At 33.9% G+C, this 25,645-nt stretch overlaps 1 protein-coding gene across 1 annotated transcript; it reads right to left on the minus strand.

Annotated features, from left to right (window-relative positions):
• Positions 1–1,459: 1,459 nt before the first annotated feature.
• On the minus strand, positions 1,460–20,564 carry LOC121430581 (lysyl oxidase homolog 3A-like). The gene is made up of 8 exons (XM_041627899.1): positions 20,543–20,564; positions 19,906–20,121; positions 18,865–18,939; positions 17,244–17,537; positions 7,523–7,738; positions 5,503–5,580; positions 3,309–3,602; positions 1,460–1,536 (listed from the first exon to the last, which is right to left on the minus strand). The coding sequence occupies exons 1-8, from the start codon at positions 20,562–20,564 to the stop codon at positions 1,460–1,462; spliced, it is 1,272 nt and encodes a 423-aa protein (XP_041483833.1).
• Positions 20,565–25,645: the final 5,081 nt, after the last annotated feature.

The raw sequence follows: 25,645 nt of genomic DNA on the forward strand, positions 1-25,645 counted from the left end.
CGAGAATTAGAAATCTCTTGCCAAGTCACATTCTACGTATGTTATATTGTGCTCTGATACTTCCATATTTCTCGTATTGTAATATTATTTGGGCCAACTCCTGTAAGTCTAGCATCCTAAAGCTTATAATACTGCAAAAGAGGATTGTTCGTATTATATCTGGAATACATTTTCAATCTCACACAAATCCTGTATTCAAAGAGTTAAAATTATTGAAATTTAGCGATATTAATTTGCATCAGCAAAGTATTTTTATGTACAAAAGCACAAACAACATTTTCCCCTCGCAATTTAGTAATCTCTGTCATTTTAACTTCAATTCGGATATTCATAAGTATAGTACGAGAAACGCTACCCAAATTCATTTACCGAAACATAGAACCCGAAGATACCAGTACGATATTCGCTACTCTGGGCCAAAACTTTGGAACAGTTTACCAGCCCGCCTACAAAACTCTCGTTCTTTGCAATCTTTCTGTTATAAAATGAAACTTTATTTAAATGCAGATCATTGACATGTTGACATGCTTGAACTACCTTCCATTTCTATTGTTAATTAATGCACATGCCTTACCTGTTGCTATGCTGGACAAACGTCAGTCAAGCTCTATATACATGTACCAATGTTACGTTATTGCGACCAGTTTACTCTTTTGTTCAAATGAACTTATCTTCTAATGCCTACATTTCTTCTCCCTCTTCTCCATCTACTGTATGTTTCTTTTATACTCTTAACTTTCTTTTTTATATGCAATTACATATGATGTCATTACAGTACGTAACTTGTTATTTATTTGTATCTGGCGACCCCAACTCAAGCTCTGCTTTTCGGGTTTTCGCCTCCTTCAAATTTGTGTCGAAATATATACTGTATTCGTTACTATGTCAAATATTATTTTGTATCTGTTTGAAGGAAATAAATGTGAGTTTCAATCAATTCAATCAATCAATAAACGTTGCCCCTTATCCAAAAAAAAAATATGTTTTAACAAGTTAAATGTAAAATCATCTAAATTTAACAGATTGAGTTAAATGACATCACACTCAATCTGTAGCTTTATCTGAATTATTTAACATTATTAATACAAGTATTTTATTCTTAATCATAATGTTTGACACTTTCCTCGAACAGGACTAGAGACAGTTCAAATAAAAAATTGTGAGGTCTCAAGCATCGTATCAACATGATTCAGGGACCGCGAAACCGGAAAACTTTTTTTTTGCCAAAACCGTGTAAAAAAAGTAAAAGTGACCATCTGATTATGATTTTTTTACAGGATCAGACCCCTACTTTATATTGTGATTTTTTTAAGTGTAAATGAAAAAAAATAATAGACTCAATCAGTCAATCAATCAATGGTAACAATGGATTGTTTTAACGTATATTGAATTCATTTGCTCATAGTCCTATTTTATCCAACGAAATAAGTATATAGTATAATAATCACAATGCATTTCATTATAAGCATGATAAGTAGGGGAACATACTCATTGATTCAGGTGGCGTATTCATCGTTGGCACCATGGCGGCTCGTACTGCAATTGCATTTTTAAAGAAATTAGAGAGCGAAAAAAAATATATAGAAAGTCAGGTTCACACTTTTTTGTCAAAATGAACTGGAAACATGATCAAAAATCAGAGTGCACTATCAAAACGAAATAATAACGTACAAATATCAAACATATATGATGATAAAAAATATGGGAACCAAATTTAAGATAAAAGGTATCGGTTGAAGCGATTTTGATATTTCCGTGTGCCTGTGTTAAGATTTCGTCTCCGAAGTAAATATTGTATTGTAATGGTATTTATTGAATTTCAGTTCACACAAACAAACAAAATAACATTACATTAGAAAGTCGGAAATATCACAAAGCATGTAAATCATTATAATGCATAGGAACATATAATGATATATTGTGTATTGTTAGTTATTAGTTATTCATGTTTCATTCAATACAGATGATTGAATGAGATGGAGGGTAGTTATGGTAGTCTAGCTCAGTTACAAATCGCGTTAGTGAGTGTATCGCGTTACAAAAGAGCCCTCCATCTTTACAAACAGATATATTGCTATGGTAGAACTTAAACGTGATAATATAAACATGAATACAAATAAAAAATTAATATAAACTAAAAAAGGCAAACGAAGAAGGAATACTAGAACAAATGGTATGATACAGTAAATGTTTGACCAATTTGTATCATCGTTTAAAAGTATTGATAGAATTTGTGGATTGAACTGGTAAAGGGAGCTTTTTTCAAAAGAGAAGGGTCTTCTCTTGAATTCCGTTTTAGGGAATAGAATGTCGGGGAGAGCGGATGCAATATTTTAAAGGTTAAATGAGTAATTAGCGATTTGAAGTACTTTGAGGTTATTACATGAAATATTTTGAATACTAATAAAACAATAGTGATGTTTTGTTCAACAAATTCCCAATTTAGGGTTGTAAGAAGTGTACACTGTGGTGTGTAATAATCTTTATTTGATATTAATCCTGCATATTTATTTTTTTTTTGTAGTTTGGATATATTTTTAAGAGCCTCATGCCGTACAACAATAATCGATATGTGGTAAAATTAAAACAAAACAAAGGCATAAGAATATTTTACGGTATTGGGTGCTTTATGCGGCGAATACCTTCAATATTATTGTAGGTAAAAACTTATATGTTTTATAATTATGCTCACACTACGCCAAAAGCGAGTCAGGTATAACCCCAAGATACCTTATTTTTTATCAAACCCTTGCACATTGTTACCATATAGTTTGATCGTGAATTGGGAATCGTGTAACTTTCGTTTTGTGCCGAAAGGCAAGACCATTTATCTTTTTCTGAATGAAGGTATACATCTTGTTAATATCAAAACACTTGCGTAGATTCAACTGAACTTTAAAAACTTAAGGGAATTATCACAAATAACGGTATTTGGAACTAAGCTATATAAAACAGAGCTTATAGAAAAAAATAAGTAAGAAAACAAAAGCAGAACCTAGTAAATAATTAGCCTGCTTTAATCTGTTGATAGGCTAAAATATAGTGAATATAAAGTTTTAAGGCGATGTTTGCCACATTTTTTTCAACTCTCAATTTTTCATAATACATGATGTACTTATAAATGGATTTGCCTATAAAAATTCATTAACAAATTTTTGTTTGTGTCTAACTAGACATCCCTCTCCTTTGATTATACCATATTTCAGTTCAAACGAATAATATGAGGTGTACCTCTTTCAATTAAATAAGGATAACGATTAGCCATTGAGTGGGAAATCAAAATCATCGAATTTAAAATTGATACTTACCTTCAAAGACAGCTATGTATCCTGAAGCACCGCAGCTGTCAGTTGGGTCTCCGTGGCAAGGAGCAGAACATTCCGAATCAACTCCCACTCCATGTCTCGCATAGTTATCACTGGCTACCCCACAGTAACATTCATTTCCATTTTCAACACCAAGGTATGTGAAATAAGATGTGGTAAAATCTCGACAAAACCAGATGCAATATGAAATACTCATCGCTTCACTAGAAAGTGTGACCTTGCTAGATAACACTCTGTCAGTTGTGTTATCCTTGAAACAGCCAAGATATCTCTCACCTATAAAGATGCACAATAAAGTAATGAATTTAAGGATTACACTTAGAAACTTTGGGATTATAACAGTGTATACAAAAAAGAGTTCCTACAATCATAATGACATGAATATCAATGATATTCAATGTTGCCCAAAATATGAATTATATGTACATTACCTCAAACATTGTAAATATCCTAATTATTATGAACTTCTTGCTTTTTTTCTTAATACTAGTCAGTGCTAGTGAATTAATGATTTATTACTCCTAGCTGGCCTACCACCCAGCAGTGACCATTATGTGTTCCTAATAGCCGCTATGCCTATATGCCCCAGTGTGCAAAAACAACTGTTTTTGTGAAAAATAAACGAAACCTTATTAAAAAATGTCATATTTTTTTATATTTTAGATCCGATTTTGATGAACTTTTTAGCGTTTTGCTAGTTTAATTTTTCTCGATTTATTCAAATCAATATTATTGTGTACGCAAAGATATATATTTTTTTATTGTTGCATATTTGAATACATCCGTATATACATGTTTTGGGTATTTTGTTTAAAGGTATTGTTTAACTTTGTGAGCAGCCGATTTAAAAAATTATCAAACCAAGATGAAATATGTGTACAGGTCCATGTATTAGAACTAATAAACCCTGAAAACAACCATTAGTGAGAATGAAAAGCGAAAATTACAAGGCAAACCCCGACTTCGTAAATAGGCATCTTATAGACACCTAAATAGTACACATAAGTGTATGGGATGAAATAAAGATGGTGTTTCCGGTCACTTTATATTTCAATTTTTGAAGCACTAAATAATTATTTTTGAACGCGATTTTTTTCTGGGCTTCATTTTTGTAACACATCTCAGACACACGTGACAATTGTGGCCTTCTAGCTATTTTTTTTAAAAGTAAAACCAATGTTAACCAATCACTTTAAGTATTTGTATTGTATTAATTGGACATCATTGACATTGTATGGCAAAATATTGTTCGTATATGTTCATTTAAATTCATTCTCTAGAAAAATGCGAATTGTAACAAGACAGAGAAAGTCAGTCTTATTGGAGAAATAAAGTCAGTTTAATGGGAGAAATTCCGAACACAAGCACATCCTTTCTGAGTTTATTACGCCTTCTTCCGTGTCTTCTATGTACAAAAATAACATTTTGTATTAACATGCATTGTGCTATTATCATACTATTGATTTGTATATGAAATAGGATGAAATGTCAAGAGGAAGACAACAAGTGAATTGCATTGAATTGAATTGAATTAAGAGAATTAAGCTAAGTACCACTTTCGCCAAAGTAATACACGCGGCACTTTAGTGTCGAAATTCATTTTTTTATGCAAAACGGGGGTTTCAAAGTTTTTTGTTTATCATTTGTATTTATTTCCCCTTGTCCCTTTCTGTATTATATTTTCCTTGAACGATCCTGTAGAAACGAGATCCTACACTCTAAAAAATGAAGTGCTAACTCAGCTCTCAAAGAGCGTGTATAGTGACTGCACCTCGGAGTGCTGATTTTTCTCGTTCAAATTTGAACTAGACAAATCAGCACTCCGAAGTGCAGTCACTATACACGCTCTTTAAGAGCTGAATTAGCACTTCATTTTTTAGAGTGTCATAAGCCTGTGGTATCAACGATTGTTGCTAGAAAGGCTAATAAAAGTCTATATCGCATGTGTTAAAATCTCTTCATTTTTTGTAGCAGAAGTTGTACTTGCCTATCAAATTAACAAGGGCGAGTTATTACTCATCTGCTCATGATCTTGACTCCATATCCAAAATAATTAATTGGGATTCAATGTAGTCTCCCTTTATAGGTTCATTCATAGTAAAACATAATTACATTATGATATTCAAACTAAATATTTCACAATATTCAAGATCTAAATACTATTATTTTCAATTACCATGGCAAGATGCTGATCCTGCTGGAGAACACCCTGATGTAGGTGGTACTGTAGGACATTCTGACAGGCTACCTTCACCTAGAAATTCAACATGAACATGATAAACAACAGTCTGTTGATTTACGTCTGCATTTTTTTTTAAATAAGTTTAACATTCAATGCAAGTATAATAAAGGATATAGGGGTCCTTGAAAAGACAGAATGTCATCCCTGCATTCGTTTCTTTGAGACTAGATTTGTGATGGATAAGTGGTGAATATTCAGCCACACCTTTTTAAACATCTGACAAGTAGAACTCAAAGGTTTGGACTGTATAACAAAGACAATGACGGTATGGTATACCCTCTCCATCTTATATCCACATTGACTTTATTTCCGATGGGAAGCTGCTGGATCATCGACGTTTAACAATTAATAATACTTCATAGGTGAAAATCGACGTAGTAAAATTAGATCGCGGTTCTAGGCAGTTTAAATTGGCAGATAAATTGTTACATCTGCCTCCAAAATCACAGCTGGTTGCTGATTTTCAAATTTGGTTTATTTGAATTCGTTTTGGCCAGTTTGACTGTGGCATCAGTAAACCTTTCATTTTTCTCCATGAACCGCACACTCTTTCCACCTGTTGCACCCGGTTACACCACAAAGTGTCGCTCCAGTCCTGCAACAAATTGTCTCCCAACGAAAATTTATGCTGCACGTCCCGGTCTCAATTTTTAAGCATATTGTGGCAATTTGTGTCGGCAAAAAGAAACCTAGAAACACAAATTGTCGCCCATTGCACAAATTGTCTTCAACAACCAGTCTGGTGCGTAGTGTATGCGCGTACTGGTGTTTATATGTGTGTACTATTATAATTTTTATTATCTTTTTTTTTTTTTGGGGGGGGTATATTCACTTGGTCCAGCAGTAGCCGTTGGTCAATCTCTCTGATCGTCTAATACCATACGAGCTAAACCCATTTGCTCTGGTAACAGTGTGGTCTAACTTCAGCTTGCTTCAATGTTTAGGACTTGGTCGAATATAAACCGTCGGTATAATTGCCGAATCGTCGAATAGCCAAATGGTCTAATTACCTTTTCGTGTAAATCCCAAATAAATATTTCCAGTCTGTTAGAGGAATTGACTGAGTGGCATTAGACCAACTAGATATTAGACCAAATAGAAATTAGACCAAATGGAAATTAGATTGAATGGTAAATAAGCAAAATGACAATTAGACCATGTATACTGTAGGATGAGGCTAAAGGCCATTAGTCAAATCGGGTTTAGACCAACTGGCAATTTACCTTTGGGGAGGCTAATATAGAGAACAGCAGCAGAGCCCACGGAAAACTGGGTTTTTATCTACATGGTCTAACAACAGTTGGACTAATTCTCCGTTTGTCTAATAGCACATAGGCTTAACCCTTTTGGTCTACTAATAATTTGGTCTAATTTGCAGTTGGTCTAATTAATATTTCATCTAATTCTCATTTGGTATAATAACCAATTCGTCTAATAGCCAAATTGTCTAATTGCATTTGAAACTCTACATTACCTATTTTGTTTGTTAAGTGAAATGGAACGACAGGTGGTGTCCCCTCCGCCACAAATTGTCGCCTAAATGAGGCAGGGGTGACAATTAGTGGTGTCACATCTTGCACAAATTGTCAAATTGCCGCGGGGTGACAATTTGTGTTGAACAGCATCGACAACTTTTTTGGCTTTATGTGATATCTACGTTACCCCGGTTTATTGGACCACTTGCACTCCCCAAATCAGTTATATCAGGTAGAGAGACCTGCCGGTAAAAAGACTTTTTAGTTCGCTTTTCGCCTCCCAGGCACAGGCGACGATAAAACATAATAACATAGTTCCATACTCCTGTATTTTGGCATAACAGTTTCAAACTTAACATGAAGTAAAACAAATTGCTAACTTTTTAATTTCGTGCAATTAATAACATAAATTTACTACTAACTTTATGAGGGCGTATAAAAGGATTTTGTGGAAAAAATATAAAATTGTATGTTATTACTTCCGTCGCAACCTAAACCTATGGCAGGTGTTGAATTCTGTTTATAAGGTGTGGCTGTCATTGCTAGACTTGCTCCTGTGAATCCTAACTGTCTACAGATGACGATGACGTCATTGATGTCAAGATTCATTCCACATGTCGTTTCCCAATCGCCGCCATCTTGTTTGATCTCTACTGTACCTTTATTAGATGCTGGACCTCCAACCAGTTGTACATCTATCAAGAAAAGATAACGTGTGTAAATGAATATGAATCTAGGAGAGTGCAAACTCTGCGGCTAGGATTAGTTTTTGAAAATCCTAAAGGGAACTACTTCCAAATTGCAACTCTCACCCGATTCTCTACAGACAATATACTTGTGTCAGATTTTCAGAAACAACGAAAATATCTGATCACTATCGCGAATTTTTCCTTTATATGGATTCGATATATCGAAGTTATTTAGGTAACAATTTGTCTTTCTTTTCATTGTTGTAGACTTTTTCTTGAATCACTTAAAAGTACTTTTCAAGACCCCTCGACACAATGAGGACGGGCAAAAATTAAGCACATTATGGCGTTTTTCATCTTTGGACAACATGGTGTCATGCAATTAACGTAGCCTTAGGTCATTTAAAGGACATGTCCACCACACCAAAAGTTTATGTTAAAAAAGAGAAAAATTAAACAGGCATGACACTGAAAATTTGATCAAAATCGGATGTAAAATAATGACTGATTTAAGTTTCGCTTAGTTTCACAAAAAACGGTTACATGCACATCCTGATCGATATGCAAATAAGGGGAGTGCTGACGTCAATCACTCACTATTTTTTTGTAATATGAAATATTCTATTTTTCCTCATTCTCCTGTGAAACAAAGTTTTCAACCTCCCTGAACATGTGGAAATACCATTGTTTTATCATTCAATGTTTCAGTGAAGTTGGTCTTCAAGGTCAAATCTGTAAAAATGGAAATATTGCATAATTCAAACAATAAAAAGCAAAAGAAATTTGAGAGGGGAACATCATCGACTCTCTCAATTGCATATTACTGAATCGTGCAAAAAAAACTGTTTTGGTGAAAAAAAAACAAGCTTTAAAATGTCATAACTTATAATATTTTACATCCGATTTTGATAAAATCGTAAGCTTCATGGTCGTTTGATTTTTCTCTCTTGGTTCATTTTTCTGGGGTGGACTTTACCTTTGATAAAGAGAAAATTCAGGTTTACCTGTTATGACGCCTCTGACCATGTGATTACTGTACTGCTTGAGAAGAGTCATTAGGAACACGAGGATGATCCGATGCCTATTCATTTTTAGATTATATACAATCACCCGTGAATCTGCGGATTAATTGAGATTTGGGGCGAATACCACATAAATAATTTGTATAGTGATGCCAGGACGTTCAGAGCAGAAATGAATATCAGTGACGAACCATATATCAATGATTCCGCTCTAATATTTCTAACATTCCAGGCTCAGTAATTTTGTATTGCATCATATCCCAAAAAAATCCATTTACACCAAATTACACTTGGCAATTCAATAAAATAAATAAATGAAAATATTCTGTAAATAGTACGAAGGATCATAAGGGCCCCTTCCCCTACATGCAATTCAAACAGTAATGAACCGTCAGATCCCGATCTAATAAAAGTGACATTTTTTTCAATGTGAAATGATATGCAAATATACGCAAAAGTTTGAAGGAAATAGACAAAAAATAAAAACGTTGTATTGTTTTAGTTTCGATAAAAAAAAGAATGATACTCACCTCAAAAATTTTATAAATTTGCAAATGTAATGACATTGTGATGCAAGGCAGGAACAACTTGTCTATTTGCTTTAATACACAAATGTTACGCATTACAAATGTATCAAAAGGTTTTCACAGATTTGGTCTTTTATTACAGTCCACTTTTTTTGTTTATTTTCCTTTCTGTCTTAAGTACAGACGAAATGACCCATAGTCCTTCCCTCTTCATTATTACAATTTTTTAGATGAACATATAACTTATCTTTAAAACAATCCTTGTTTAAATCATTTAAAATTGTTGATAATTCACTTCTTCTTTTTTTCACTCACGTACAAACCAATTAATACTAAGACTTGATTCTCATCCAAAGAACAAAATAAAATGTAATGAAATACAATAATATTGAAATTGATCGAAATTCAATCAGATTGAATTAAATGATCTCAAATAGAATAAAATTGTATTAAACGAAATGAAATTAAATGAATAGATAATAACAAAATGAATAATATGAAGGAATTAGGTTATATTAGTACAAAAACACAAATTACAATATCAGATAGGCTAAGGTTAATTCAATATCTAACAAACAATATTAAAGTTAAATGAATAAACGCTGTAGAGTAAACGTGCCCAAGATATCACACGAACTCGATAATTATTTCACAATATAAAAGTAAGTTGTCTTTATCGCTTTTCACTTTTCAATTACATATTTCAAATTACCGCAATCTTATCTATCGGGTTTTTTTCAAACACTCACAAATAAAATATTTAATTCCTTGTCCGATTTCAGCAAAGCTTTCACCATTCTGCTGTTCTCATTCATTTACTAATCGCGCTATTCACATAGCAGGACTGTCTTTTAACTCAATTTTATACTGCAGATTGAACATGTCTAGTAATTTAAATATGCATATATTTCTATGCAGTTATATATATTTTTTAGGATTTTGTTAATGAAAATGATGATTTGTTTTTCCATCGTCTAAGCATAAAATGACAGAGGAATAATAAAAATACAATGCGTTATTACCAGTATTCGTAATGAGTTCTCAATCAGACCTTTGTTTGCCCAATCCACAATCTGGTCAGTGGCTAGTAAGGAGTTGAATGATAATCTGCTTGCAATAAAACCACAGTATTATTTATGGTGATACCTGGTGCTATTATAGATGCCTGTCAGAATAATGTGCAGCACTGTGTTCACAAGTGATGACCAACCTTAATAAGGAATTCCCCTTTTTGCCCCGTAAAGATATTGGGCAGGACCTGGTTTCACAAAATGAAAGTCCACAACTGAGCGTGGGAAACTAGCTTCGAAGGTATGCAGCACCAATCAAATTCCGACTTTTATATAATTTTAGCTGCTATTGCACCGTTTGACGGAATTACATTTCAGGAAACATGACTGAGAACACTATTTATTCTGACACTCCTTTTTTTCTCACAAAGGAACAGTCTTTTGTTTGATTTCTATTGAGTTTGCTCGTGATTACCGATCAAATAACTGAATAATAGGCGATCATAATTTTTTTCAAGAGTCAAGTTCCTTTTTGACGGAGACGCATTTATAAAAATCATAGCCTATTAATAGAATGCCTGTGAATCCAATTTGAACGTCATTTGTTGAGGAAGACTTTCCATAAGGTTTTGAGATTTTGTTTGTTTTCGTCCTTAGTAGTGGGGCTGATGAGGAGATGCTGGCTTGAGTCGGCGAGTAGAGATGATGAGTAGTAGAGAGACTCGACGTTTCGGACAGATTGACTGTCCGTCTTCAGACTCGCCGACTCAAGCCAGCATCTCCTCATCAGTTCTACTACTCAAGCTGTTCTCACTCAACATTCCATCTGGTTTACAGTCCTTTTCAGGACTTTTTTCAAGAAAGAATACTCTACTCAAATCTCCACTTTCTCGCCTATCCATTTCTTCTCTTCTTCTATCCACTGTTTCTATAACACTCCACATGGTGTACCGTAAACCACATCAGCAATTTTACATGCCACCATGCAAAACTTCAAACAACATCTGAGTTATATGTTGTTGTTTTTTGTATTTTGATTGATTTGTGGAAAAAAAATGAAATGAAAATAAATGAAATGTAATGATTGGCTCGGTCACAGCCATTGATATATACATAGCAAAATAAATGTAGATAGAAAATCAATGCACTTTCTTTATGCAATCGGAAAAAAATAAAAGTTCTCAGGTCTTCGTATGGTCCCATATACTATTGTGTCATGGAGTACACATCCTGTAGCTTCAAGTTCATATTTGTGGCAGCATACAACGAGCCCTATCCAATTTCTTTTAGTCGATGGTTACAGCCCATGGTTTACCTTCGTATAAGTGATCTGTTGTCTGTAGCGAATTCTTTATTGATCCTCAGCTTCAATCTTAGAATGTTGAAGTTTGTGGAAACTTCATGTCATTTTAGGTGTGAATCATTATGATTTTAAAGTATATATATATATTGAAAAAAATTGTATCCAAATAATTGCAAATATAATTTTCAAATTCTCTTAGCATATTGTCTGTACTTATTTGCCTCCATTGCCCTACCAATCCCCTCATCCACCCCCTTTCTATCTCTCTCTCTCTCTCTCTGTCACACACACACACACACACACTGCTTTCTCTTCCTCTCTGCGGTCTGCCTCTCTCTCTCTCTCTCGTGTCTTATTTTGAACATTCATCTAAAAAAAAAGAGCTTGTAGAATCACGTTGGGCCCAAACTACACAAATTATGCCAGTGCTTGCCTATGAAATTCCTTCTCTGGAATACAGAAGGGAGAAACTCAGCCTGGATTTCGCAATGTCCTTAACCAAACATCCAACATTCAGTACCTGGTTACCTCCTCAAAAAAAGTTAACCATCAATCTCCGACATACTCCTAGATATCAGTAATACAAATGTAAGACAAATCGATTTCGCAATAGCCCCATACAATTCTGCATAGGTCTCCTGAATAAAGACATGCCCAATCAATAAACCAATTGCTCATTTGAAAGCAATTCCAGCCTACTTGCAATATCAAGTTTTTAATGAATGAGGAAATCAACTCTTTTATTTAATATCCATATATTTTTGTTGATCTTTTACAGCTTACGTATTTTGTTTTTATCATTCTTAATTAACCTTTTCCCCATTATCTTATGTACATGTATATAAATTTTCATTGCCTAAGTATTCTTGCCTATACACATATTTCTCATGTTTTTAAAAGGTTACTGCTTTTTAATGTTTGGAATATGTAATGAGTCTTTTTTTTTCTTTTTTTTTACTTTGTATACATGACCAATTCAGCCATTTGGCTGAGCCTCATGTTTTTAATAAACCTTGAATTGAATTATCCATCACACACATACACACACACTCCGACCCATGCACACATACACATGTAGCATATATTTCACACCACAATCCCTCGTCTCCTTTCTCTCCCTCTCCGTTCTATATGCATTTTACACATTTCAATTTGTTCAAGTTTTAAAGGTCATCTTCAACTATAAAAACTTTTTTTTTATTATTACGCTTAAAGAATAGATTTGTGATTTATTTTTTGTATTCTTCTTTATTCACCAAGAAATAAATCTTTAAACCTCAAGATAATAGTTTATTAGACGATTTTAATTCTTTTTTTTATTTACTCGAATTTCGCAATGCAGTCACAAGGAAAGCAGAGTCTAATGAAATAAACAAATAATATAGTGTTCAATTTACAATTATTGAAAAAAAAATACAAATATTTCTGTCTGGCTAATTTATCAATTGATTTTGAAAATTCATTAATTTCTTTTCTTTCTGAATAAATATTAAATATTCTAAATATTGCTTATTGTCTTGTCAAGTCCACCTCAGAAAAATGTTGATTTGAATCAATAGAGAAAAATAAGACAAGCACAATGCTGAAGATTTCATCAAAATCGGATGTAAACTAAGAAGGTTATGACATTTCAAAGTTTCGCTAATTTTTAACAAAATAGTTATATGAACGAGCCAGTTACATCCAAATGAGAGAGTTGATGATGTCACTCACTCACTATTTCTTTTGTTTTTTATTGTTTGAATTATACAATATTTCAATTTTTACGAATTTGAGGATTAGGACCTCTTTGCCTGAAGCACAAAATGTTGAAATAATGGAATTTCACGTGTTCAGGGAGGAATGAAACTTCATTTCACATGACAATGACCGGACGAGAAAATCAAAATATTTCATATTTCAAACAGTAAAAAAACAAAAGAAATAGTGAGTGAATGAATGACATCATCGAGTCTCTCATTTGGATGTAGCTGGCTCGTTCATATAACTGTTTTTTGTGAAATGAAGCGAAACTTTGAAATGTCATAACTTTCTTATTTTACATCCGATTTTGATGAAATTTTCAGTGTTATGCTTGTTGAATTTTTCTCTTTTATTCAAATTAATTCTTGTTGGGGTGGACTTGTCCTTTAAATGTAGACATTTGACCAATGGATGAAAAGAAATAGCCCCCTTATCTCTCTGTCATACACTCTATTCTTGGAAATATGAGTACATTTCTTTTCATCAGAAATGACCTAATTCATCTCACCACAAAGAGTCGAACATCATGTTAAACGTTAAAAGATGACTAAAGGTATACTAGTATGTATCATATTTAAGTTATTGAAGAATATAAAAATAAATCATAGTTACATGCCATCAAGTTTTAGCCATCTGGCTGTTAAATGAATTTTAAAAACTGGATTGAAAATCGCAATTTGTGTATACACCATCTAAACCAGAATATATTTTAAAGATCCCTATCTGTTTAATATGATAACCATATGAGTTGTCAGCTACATTTCAATACGACCATTTGTCAAGACTCCCGGAGTAAAATATTTATTTTATTTTATAAGTGGTTAAAGAACTACATAGAATAGATTTATCCTAATGTTTTTTCTCTTTATATTAATACATGGGGTATGTATGACGGTACATACACCACACACGCATGCTTGGGCGTATTGGGGTGTGTGGGGGAGGGTGTGTAAGGGGGTTGTGTGTGTGTGGGAGGGTGGGTGTATTCCTCCATTAGATCATATAGGAGTGGTGTGGTGCACTGGTGTCGTCAGGATCCAATACATTGGCACGTTTATGTTCGTATATCTGAGAAGAGTAGTAAGTACCTCCATCAGATGTTGTCGTTGGATCCGATTTCATGACATCCTGAATATCATGATAAAAACCTGTGTCTTTTTCAGACGAACCTGATGACTGGACCAAATCGACATGTTGAGTTTTCTGATCCTTTTTAAGGTCTTTCATCATCCTATAGAGACAAAAGTAAAAATGGAAAAGGACGAATGGTGTGATATTTTTTGAGTTCATCTAAAGAACTCATTTCCTGGTATGCAAGGCTGTATGTATTCTAAAGATTCGATTCTTTCAATATTTGGACATCGCCTTACTATATGGGTAATTGCTGGGTTGCGATGATCGCCCTTCTCTTGACCAGAATATATTACTCTCTGCTACTCTTGATACATTATCATGGATTAAATATTAAGGTATGTTGTTTGTAATTCAAGTATGATTTTAGTAGTTTCCCACGCAATGCTTGCTTATTCATATTGCAAAACCTATCTTAAGGAATGGGACTCACCTCCGAATTCGAATGATGTATATTACCAAGACAATAAGGAGAACACTAAGGATAATAATGACAACACCTTCGCTAAGTCCAACGCCTAGACCTGTAGCGATTGAATTGAATATGCATATATCAGAAATGGTATCGCTTGTTCATCAAAATTATTTGTATTAATTGGTGCCTATCATTATCTGTCTGTTGTTACCATTGTTTAATTCTGAGTTGCCTGGGACTTTTTGCTTTCAGACGCAGGACGTATTAAAAAACATAGAATATGTATTGTTAAATGCCCTTCATTACAATGAACAGCCAATGAGTCGCCGAAAAATTCGTGAATTAAAACAACATCTTCGTCATGGACTCTGGACAAACGACAGATTGGCAATTTTTCGTCAACCCTAAAACTGAGGACAAAACTGTTTGCCCGGTTCACAAACTTTTTGACAAAGGCCTCCCAACAGGCCATTGTCATTTGACGGGTATCCTCAACACATTTGCTGTGTTCTTCAATTGGCCACGCGTCATCTCCAAATCATAGGACGAAACTGCTATTCCTGTTCACCGATATTCAAAAAAGACCTCCCAACTGCCCATTGTCATTAGACGGCCATCTTCAACAGATTTACTGTGTTCTTGAATTCGTCGTAGGCCATGGAAGTGAAAACTTTTTATTACAATCTCATTGCGCTAGGTTGTGTGATATTTATATTCTCTTCCTTCGTACTGGCTCCCATATAATGCGATATTGATATTTACATAAAAAAAACATTATTCTTCAAGAATGGTACGTAGAGTTTGTGTATGACTAAAAACATTCCCAATCGGTCTGAATCGACCACAAAACACATTCAATGTCATTTTTTGATTCGTTGTGAAATCATTCAAATAAGAAGGAGTGACATGCAGTATCTCATCTTTAAAAAAATAATATTGAATTGTTTATAATTACAAGAACTGTGGCTATTTGGCTGAATCGTAGAGAAAAAGGTTGTGGCGATTGGTGATGACGTAAGATTATTCCTTGTAGTATGATGTAGTTCCATGCTTGTACTATGACCACTGGTCATCTCAAAACTTTGCTGAGTGGTTATCGGTTTCTTTTGGGTGCTTATATATTGTATCTCCTCAGTCGACCAGGTTGACGCAATAGTAGATGTGGTTTCACTGGTCAGGACGTGAACTGTTGTTTAAGCATACCGTTTATAGCATTCATAGTAAATTGTGAATGTCTCAAATTGTAATAAAAATGTTATTGGTGATAATGATAATTTGGATAATGATAACTTTAAAAACAATAATAATTTAATGATAATAATGGCAGTAACGATAACAGCAAGAATAAGAAGAAAAAAGAAGAAGAAGCGTCAATGTGTCTTTTTTTCTATTAAGGGAACATATCCTTCATCATCGTCATCACTAATATCACCTCACTCGGGATCTCAATAACCTCTTTTTTCATAAAGAAAATCTAAATTCATTTCCATTCTACACGCTGGGCTTCTACAGAAGCCCGTCGCACGCAAAGGGTCCCTTTGCGTGCGACGGGCTTCTGTAGAAGCCCAGCGTGTCATTCACTTAGGTACGACGACGGGCTTCTACAGAAGCCGAAATAATTTTGGACTAATCCGATGAAGTTTTTCAGCTTTTTCGTAATTGTTATTTACTAAAACCTCTGTCACTATTTCCTTTATAAATCTATTTTGATAACAGAATGAAAAAAAATATACGGCTACGTGGGGAAAATCCAGAAAATAGGAAATCATTTCAACTTTACCGATTTTTTGTTGGAGTCAGACGGGGAAGAATAAATTTGGTGACGAGCACGTACGCACGCAAAGGGTTAACATACTCTATTATATCCCATTAGCTTGAATGACTTCCATACCTCCAAGCGCATTTCATTAAGGCACATATCTTGTTACAATAAAAGTTTTGCGTGAACCATAATTAATCTGTATATATTGATTAAGTTTATATTTCGGTTGTTTTTTTAAGTAAAAGAGTATTAGAAAATAACATATAGTATTCACTGATATATAGAATATATGAATTCATGCATGTAATAAATAACATCGTGCGTCTTCACAAATCCTAACCACGCTGGCTGTTTTGCTACTCTACTACGAGTATGAATAACTTTAAACTCTCCTTCTTCCAAGATATTTCATTCTCGATTTTATCTGTCAGCTGATATTAAAATCTCATATAGATAATATTTCTTTGAAAAAATTGTGTTATTTATGAATGCAGGGAAAATAACACTAAGTTATTATCAACTACTGCGTCATCCCATGTCAGTACGGAATGGATACATTACCGTTTATAGGAATGATTATTGTAAAATTTGAATTTACTTCTAAAGACAGCTATGTATCCAGGTCCACCGCAGCTCTCAGTTGGGTCTCCATGACATGGAAGAGAACAGTCTGAATTTACTCCCACTCCATGTCTAGTATAGTTATCACTGGCCTTTCCACAGTAACATTCATTTCCACTTTCAACACCAGCGTATACATAGTTAGCTGTGGTAGACCCTTGACAGAACTGGATGCAATATGAAATACTCATCAATGAAATATTTAACATACTTTCGCCAGACAACACCCTGCCATTCCTCGTATCCATAAAGCATCCAAGATATCCGTCACCTATATGATAAATAAAAAGGGTAAAAACGTAGGATAATGCTTGATATAAACGTAGATGACTAATATTCATATTGCCAGATAACACTCCGTTACCGGAAACATCCACAAAACACCCAAGATATCCATCACCTAAATGGATAAATGATAAAGTAACGAGTTTCAGGATTGCATTTGGAAACGTAGGATTATAAATTATTTAAAATATTGTTGTGTACATACAGGTATTCCGTTTAGTATTTGCACTCTATTCATTGAACATAATTGACATTGCATTGCAACAATTTGGCCATATGACCATTTAAATTTATTCTTTAGAAAAATACGAACAATTAAAAGAAGGTCAGTCCTATTTGAGATATAAGGTCAGTCCTGTAGAAGTTTAGTCCTATTGGAAATAGGTCAGTAATTTTGTAGATAGAACGTCAGTCCTATTGAAGATATAAGGTCAGGTCTACTGGAGCTATAAGGTCAGTCCTTTTGGAAACACATTCACTTGCTTCCTGGGTCTATCATACTCCTTATTCAATGTGCATAACATATTGTATTTCCATCCATTGTTTTATGATTATGTTATTGATTTATATATCTTATATGGCATTGGAGGGAATGTCCATCTGAAGAAAACAGATGTTTAATTGAATAGGATTGAATTGAACTGAATTACTAGTAAAAGTAATAAAAGTACGCCGAAAATATGCTAAATGAAGAGTAAACGTCTGCAAATTCGTTTTCGCCAAAGTAATACCTGCCTGCGGCCCTTCAGTGCCGAAATTCATTTCTTTTTAGCAAAAACGTTTTTGTTTTACATTTTTATTTTCATAACCCTTGTCCCTTTCCTTTTTATAATATTTCCTAGAACGAGCCTTAATGAATGGGATCTTACATTTATCGGTATACTTACGACATTTTTTATTGTAATTATCATACATGTACATAGAAATTTGCTATATGTTTTCCAGCTCTAATTTGTATATCAAATGTTCGAAACAAATTGTAAATTTTGCAATGGGAAAAAACGAACAACAAGATGAAATGACATACACTCATTGCTATATAACGTTATTGGCTATCAAGCCAATGGTATCATCAATCGTTGTAAGATTGGCTAAGAAGTGTCAATATCACATATGTTATAATTTTTTCATTTTTTGTAACAGAAGTTGTATTGCCTATTGATTTTACAAGGCTGACCTACGACTTGATCATAGTGCTCCAAAAGGGACTCTATATTCATTTCAAAGAACTGATTCAATTTTACTGTCGTCTGCATATTATATTCAATCATGATTTTTCAAGATATTCAAGAGCTGAATATATTTTTTATTACCATGACAAGATGCTGATCCTGCTGAAGAACACCCGGATGTAGGTAATGTAGAACATGCTGACAGGCTGCCTTCACCTAGAAATTCAACATAAACATGATAATAACAATAATCTGATGATTTACGTCTGCAAATTTTGAGGGATAAAGGGGTCAACGAAAAGACAGCATGTCATCCCTGCATTGGTTCCTTTGAGAGCAGATATAAATTATGATGGATAAGTAGAGAATATTAGGCAACATATACAATTTTTAAACGCCTGACAGGTATATAAAACTCAATGTTTGGACTGTATAACAAAGACAATGATGGTATAGGCTAACTATTCACCTTACAACCACATTGACTTTCTTTCCAAAGGGAAGCTGTTGGAACATCGTTATTTTACTAGATCGCGATTCTAGACAGTTTAAATTGGCAGATAAACTGTTACATCTGCCTCCAAATTTACCGCTGGTTGTTGATTTTCGATTTTGTTTGTTTGGATTCGTTTTGGCCAGTTTGACTGTGGCATCAGTAAAAATTTTTTTTCTAGATGCAGTATTTGTAGTTTGGAATGAAACGGGCATCGATGCCCAATCACTATCGCCAGCTCCCTGCTCAAAGCAAGGAGCTACACACTGTGGTTTACAACGGAGTAGTGGGTGCGCATGAACTTTGCCGCCACCGGACAGATCAGCGCCATTGCAGCTCTAATCTGCGTTGGCGATGCGCTCTTCACAGAGGTTTAAAATCCTCCATGACTGTATGCACTGACAACTTTTCGGCCACATTTATATCTACTTACGAGTTGTGAAATCAAACACCCATCTGTATAGGGGAAGCTCGGTGCAGTGGTCCACCTGCACTCTCCAGGTCAGTTCGGGAAGATAGACCTGCGGGTCATAGTGAGTCAGTTCGCTTTTCACTTCCCATGCATGGGTGACGCCAAAGCAGTAAATTACATTTTTTTTAATCTTGTTCAATACAGAATATGAATTCACTAGTTTAGGAAAGTATGTAAGATTATTTTATGAAAGAAATATTAAGTGGTATGTGTTTACTTCCGTAACAATTCAACCCTATGAGAGGATTTGAATTCTGTCCATAAGGTGTCGTCTTCACTGCTTGGCTTGCTCCTGTGAATCCTAACTGTCTGCAGATGACAATGACGTCATTGATGTCAAGATTTGTTCCACATGTCGTCTCCCAATCACCGCCATCTTGCTTGATCTCTACTGTACCTTTATTAGATGATGGACCACCAACCAGTTGTACGTCTATCAAGAAAGGACAACGTGCGTAAATGAATATTCATATAGGAGAGTGAAAAATCTGCGGCTAGGAGTAGCTTTGAAAAATACCAAGGGATCTACTTCTTCCAAATACCAACTACTAGTATCACCCGATCCCATATAGACAATAAAATTGTAATACATTTTCATAAACACACAACTAATCTGATCACTTTAGCGAGTTTGAAATTTATAGAGATCCTATAAAAATACATTGAGGTTATTAATGTCATAATGTGTCTTTATTTACATTGTTTGTAAACTTTTTCTTTGATCACTTCAAAGGACCAACTAATCAATCAAATTACGACAATCTACATCTTTTACATACATGGTGCCATTACACCTAGCCTAGTTAATATGTATGAATTAAAATCATGATACTTCGCAAACAGGATTCGTTTACCTGTTATGACGCATCGGACCATGTGGTTGTTGTACTGCATTAGAAGAGCAGTTAGAAACACGAGGGTGATCCTATACAAATCCATTTCTAAATCATAAACAATCAATCAGCGGCAAATCTGCAGATTGAAATTGAAAATTTGGGGCGAATATCAGAATTATAACTTAAACAGTGGGTTCGGGACGTTCTGAGCATACGAAACATTATTTCAGGGGCGAACCAATGTGTGTAATTAATGATTCCCCTTAAGTTTTCTACCTGATCAAAATGTAAGATATCCCAAACGTTTATTTCGGTTTTACACCAAATTATATTCACAAAAAAGAGTGTTCATTCCTTAGAGAAAAATACATCTTGTCTTCTTTTTCTTAACAAGTGCACACCTAGTTACCAATAATGCATATAGCATTTCCATTTATTTGAAGCTAGTGACCGATACCGACAAGCAGGGGCGACGAATTCGTGATGCTTTTCGTCCCTCGATAGGCGTAAAAGACGTAACTTAATAGGATGGTGTACGAAACTCGAAATTTTATGGGAACACGTCACAGTCAAAACATCACTTTACTGGCCTATCTAATGTAAAAGTGGATTTTGGATAAGAGAACTGTATCCTAATACGTGTGAGGATTTTAAGTAAATCCTATCAGACAAACCATGAACAACTAATGAATTTGTGATCTTTGGTAACAATAAAGGTTTTATAATCCGAGGAAACTTCATGCATGACCGAAAATCTAATATTATGTTGTGATTTAGAGCAAAGCCTCATCGATTCGTTTTAATACATAACATGACTAAAATGTCAAATAAAACAAAAGCCACATGTATTTGCTCGGAATAATTAATTCATTACATTTAGCTTCACCTCTTTTGATTACTGCCCGAAGTACAAATGGAAAATAATCCTTACCAATTAACAGTCAACTTAACTATTTTATCATTATCATTATTGGTGTTGTTACTCTTATATTATGATTATCATTATTATCCACTCGTATTATTTGAGATATTCATAGTCGTTATTTTTGGAAAAAAATTTTGTTTATTCACTTCAATACTTAACCATGATTCTATTCTTATATTTATCCTTCTCTCCCTCGCACACAACTCAATTTACTACCAAGGCTAAATCACGCTTTATTAGAGCCCCCCCCCCCCCCATACAAACACACAAACAAATGGGGAAGTTGATTTATAAACAAAAATCGTCAAGCAAAAAAAAGTCAGATGAACACTTGATTTTTTTTCAGTGAAAGACAAAGAATAAGAAAGTCAAATATATTCAAAAAGTATACAGAAAAGGTATTCAGGACAAGACAATAAACCCCTGACAATTGAATTCAGAATAATAGCTTGTCACTATTTAAAAAAGTTGGCAATTGAGAATTAAGTATTTGCTATCTCAAACATCCACAAATTTCTTATTCGTTGCCAGATTCCGCCAAACTTCTTCCTCTTTGTTATTATTTCAACTAATATACCTTTCATATTATCCCATTGTAAAACTCAATTTTTTACTGCAGATCGGACACCGCTATTAATCACAAAGATTATTTTTTCTTTCATTTTTTAACGCATGAATATATCTATAATTTTGATAGTGACAATTATGCAAGTAATTTGAATGTTTTTGTGACGGCTTTCCCTAAAATGACAGACGAAATAATGAAAATATAATTATATTACCTTTATTCCTAATTAGTTCTCCAGGTCTATCTTGACTCCTTCATTTAATCCAGCAATGAGGTAAATAACCAACTGCTTACAATTTACACAGATGTGTGTGATGATACTGTTGGCATTAATACAGTTGCTTCTCGGTATATTGTACAGTATTATATCTATGGATCCTACAAATTAACAGTCGGATCTTTGATTTACAGGTTCGCGGGTGTCTGTCAAAAACCCACCTCCAAGAATCCACATTTTCGCCTCGTAAATGATATGGCATAAGACCTGGTTTCTCAAAATTACCATCTTAACCTAATATTTGAATATGCGACATTCCAGTTACGCATTTAAATACATTTTAACACATATTCTATAGTTTTACTGAAAGTACAGTTTGAGAAACATGGCCTAGTACATTGTTCATTCTGGCACTCCTTTTCGTTACATAAAGGAGCAGCCTCTTGTTTGATTTATATACAGTCTACCTGAAATTATTGACCCGATAACTGAACAATAGACCACCCGAGTCATTTTCAAAATCAAGTTCCTCTTTCGGGAACACGCATTCAATACAATGTTCATATCGTATTTTTAAAACTTTTGTGAAATCATGAATTGGCAATTGTTCATATAATATCTTGTTTCCACCAAATATATATATATAAGTGCATAAAAATCTTCTTCGTCATCCGTATATCTAAAGCGTCTTATTATCATGTGTTATTATTACATTAAGAAGCAGTAGTAATACAAGTAGTAGTAGTAGCAGCAGCAGCAGCAGCAGTAGTAGTAGTAGCAGAAGTGGCAATAAAATAGTGCATCAGTAAAACATTTGTAGTAAATATAGTTATTCATTCGATATAAATAAACATCAAACTGTCGACCCTCAGAAAAATACATGTCCATGTATATTTTTTTTAACAATTATTTAATGGCAGTTCATATTCAAACCCTCATTCACAAGAAACAAATACATACATGATCAATCTCAAATACGTCACACAAATAAATGTTTTTCATCATGGAATCTTTTATTAAGAATAGAAATAGTGAGAAAATTGAACAAAATAATAATAATGACAAGATAGAGATATCTTAACCTAACTTCTTTATCATATCGAGATACTAGACACCATTTCGACCAACTTCTAAGACTAAGCTCCTTTCATTTATCAATTTTGTAAAAAAATACATATCCGTTTATATATATCATGTGGAGCGTTGTGACCCAGTGGATAAGTCTTCTGACTTTGAAACAGAGGGTCGTGGGTTCGAATCCCAGCCATGGCGTAATTTCCTTCAGCAAGAAAATGATCCACATTGTGCTGCACTCAACCCTGGTTAGGTGAATGGGTACCTGGCAGAAATTTATTTCCTTGAAATGCGTGTGCGCTGTAATCTTAGTAATTACGGCTGCCAAGCTACAGCTGGGGTAATAATATCCAAGTCCTTTGGAAGCGCATAGAGACATTATTCATAATGTGATATGCGCTATACAAGAACTGTATATTATTATTATTATTATATAAAATATATATATATATATATGTATATCTAAAGTTCAAAAATAAAGTCACATGACTGAAAAGTTCAATATTCGCTCTTTTATTTGATACCTTAATCACAAAAAATGGTCAAGAAGTAAAAAATTATGATCCCTCGAAACAATGCTTGTATTTCCATAATTTCATTAAATAAACGTGTTTTCACCAGTTTCCCACAGAAGCTATCGCACGGTAACGAAAGAGTTAATGCATGGCAGATCGTCAACAAACGGAACGTCGAGTGAGTTTGAACGCTAGCCTGTAAAACCTCTCATTTTATGAAATTATTGAAATTCCAGCCTTATTTCAAATAACCAGAACTTTGTGATTCCTTGACCATTTTCTGTGATTGAGGTATCAAATTAAAGAACAGATATTGAACCTTTTAAAAATGTGGGGTTTTTTTAAACCCAGATACGGCCCGCCAAGTGACTTTTTTGAATCCCCTTTTTATATTGTTTTTACTCACTCATGCGTGAATGACAAAAAATTTAACTAATTCCAGATGATGAGGAGATTCTAAGCTTTAAAATGGTAGGCCATTTGTCTATTGCATTTTTGATTAAGTTATGATAAATCACCGATAAATCTCGGTTTCGTTTTTTTGTGGGACGCACTGTATATATATAATTGGAGATGGGTGGTTTGCTGTTTGGATGCATATATATATATATATATATATATATATATATATATATATATATATATATACATATATATATGTGCACAATCAAGGAGAGCACATACTGTAAACGTAATGTAAACTCTTTGAGGATTTATTACCACACTTAGATCAGGGTTAACTTAAACCTCGCTATCGGAATACGAAACTTAAACCTAGGTTTAAATATGGCAGTTTAGTACCACATTTAGACCAGGTGGGTGTTTCATAAAGCTCTTCGTAAGTTAAGAGCGACTTTAAGAACGACTGGTGATCCTTTCTTTTGGTAAATGGTATATTCATTGGCGATTGGGTTAAGCGCGTAAGAAAGGTTCACCAGTCGTTCTTAAAGTCGCTCTTAAGTTACGAACAGCTTTATGAAACGGCCCCCAGGGTTAAGTTAAACCACGCTATCAGAATACGGGCCAATATGAATAGCTATGACTTTACATTGGCTACGACATTGTCAGTCCAAATACACTAGAATGTGATGCCGATAGGAAACACAGTAACTCTGACAGAAAATCATTGTAAAAACTTTATTTTCTCTTCATGAAAAAATAAAGAATGAATGGGGTAAATCATACTTATTGATATTTCCCCGTTGTCATACTTGTACCATAAATTACATGAGTCTTTATTGAATGCAGTCAAACTCTGGATACAATTTCAATGGAAAAGCTATATTTCTTAATCTCCAAGGATTTAGATTCCAATATAATTAGATTTAATCTATTAATATTCAGTAATTAAATACTCCCTATTGGCAGCGGGTCTGAATTAGATTTTGAGTGCAATGATTCAAAACAAGAAATTACAAGAATCATTGAATGATACAAATATTCGTACTGTGCATAAGCAACATGTCATTTTCGTGAACAAAGCCCTTTCATTTTCCCCATTTGTATATGTACAGTTTACAATCTTGATTATGAAATAAAGGTATAAAAATATATATCAAAACTTAGCATGAAAATGTCTGAATAACATAGGTTTGCAAGCAATATGATAGCGTTGATATTACGTAGTACTGATTTTTACCTGAATTACTGTACATAAAAACATGTCATCATTTTAAAGGATGTATTGTACAATCTTTATTATAAAAAAAGAATGTATAAATATATATATAAACAAATTAAGTATCAATTCTGAATAACATTCGTAGTAAGTAATGTTATACGACACTATTACGTAGTACTGATAACTACCTGATTGCATCGG

This window comes from Lytechinus variegatus, chromosome 17 (assembly GCF_018143015.1).
Source record: "Lytechinus variegatus isolate NC3 chromosome 17, Lvar_3.0, whole genome shotgun sequence".
Taxonomy (NCBI): Eukaryota; Metazoa; Echinodermata; class Echinoidea; order Temnopleuroida; family Toxopneustidae; genus Lytechinus; species Lytechinus variegatus.

What these genes read in the sequence shown, in the direction of transcription:
- LOC121430581 (XM_041627899.1), bottom strand. Translation starts at nt 20,564, where the DNA reads ATGGTCCGATGCGTCATAACAG. An exon ending in GGTCCGATGCGTCATAACAG is followed by an intron (nt 20,122 to 20,542) that starts GTAAACGAATCC and finishes CTTTCTTGATAG; the next exon opens with ACGTACAACTGGTTGGTGGT. An exon ending in AGGTTTAGGTTGCGACGGAA is followed by an intron (nt 5,581 to 7,522) that starts GTAATAACATAC and finishes TTGAATTTCTAG; the next exon opens with GTGAAGGTAGCCTGTCAGAA.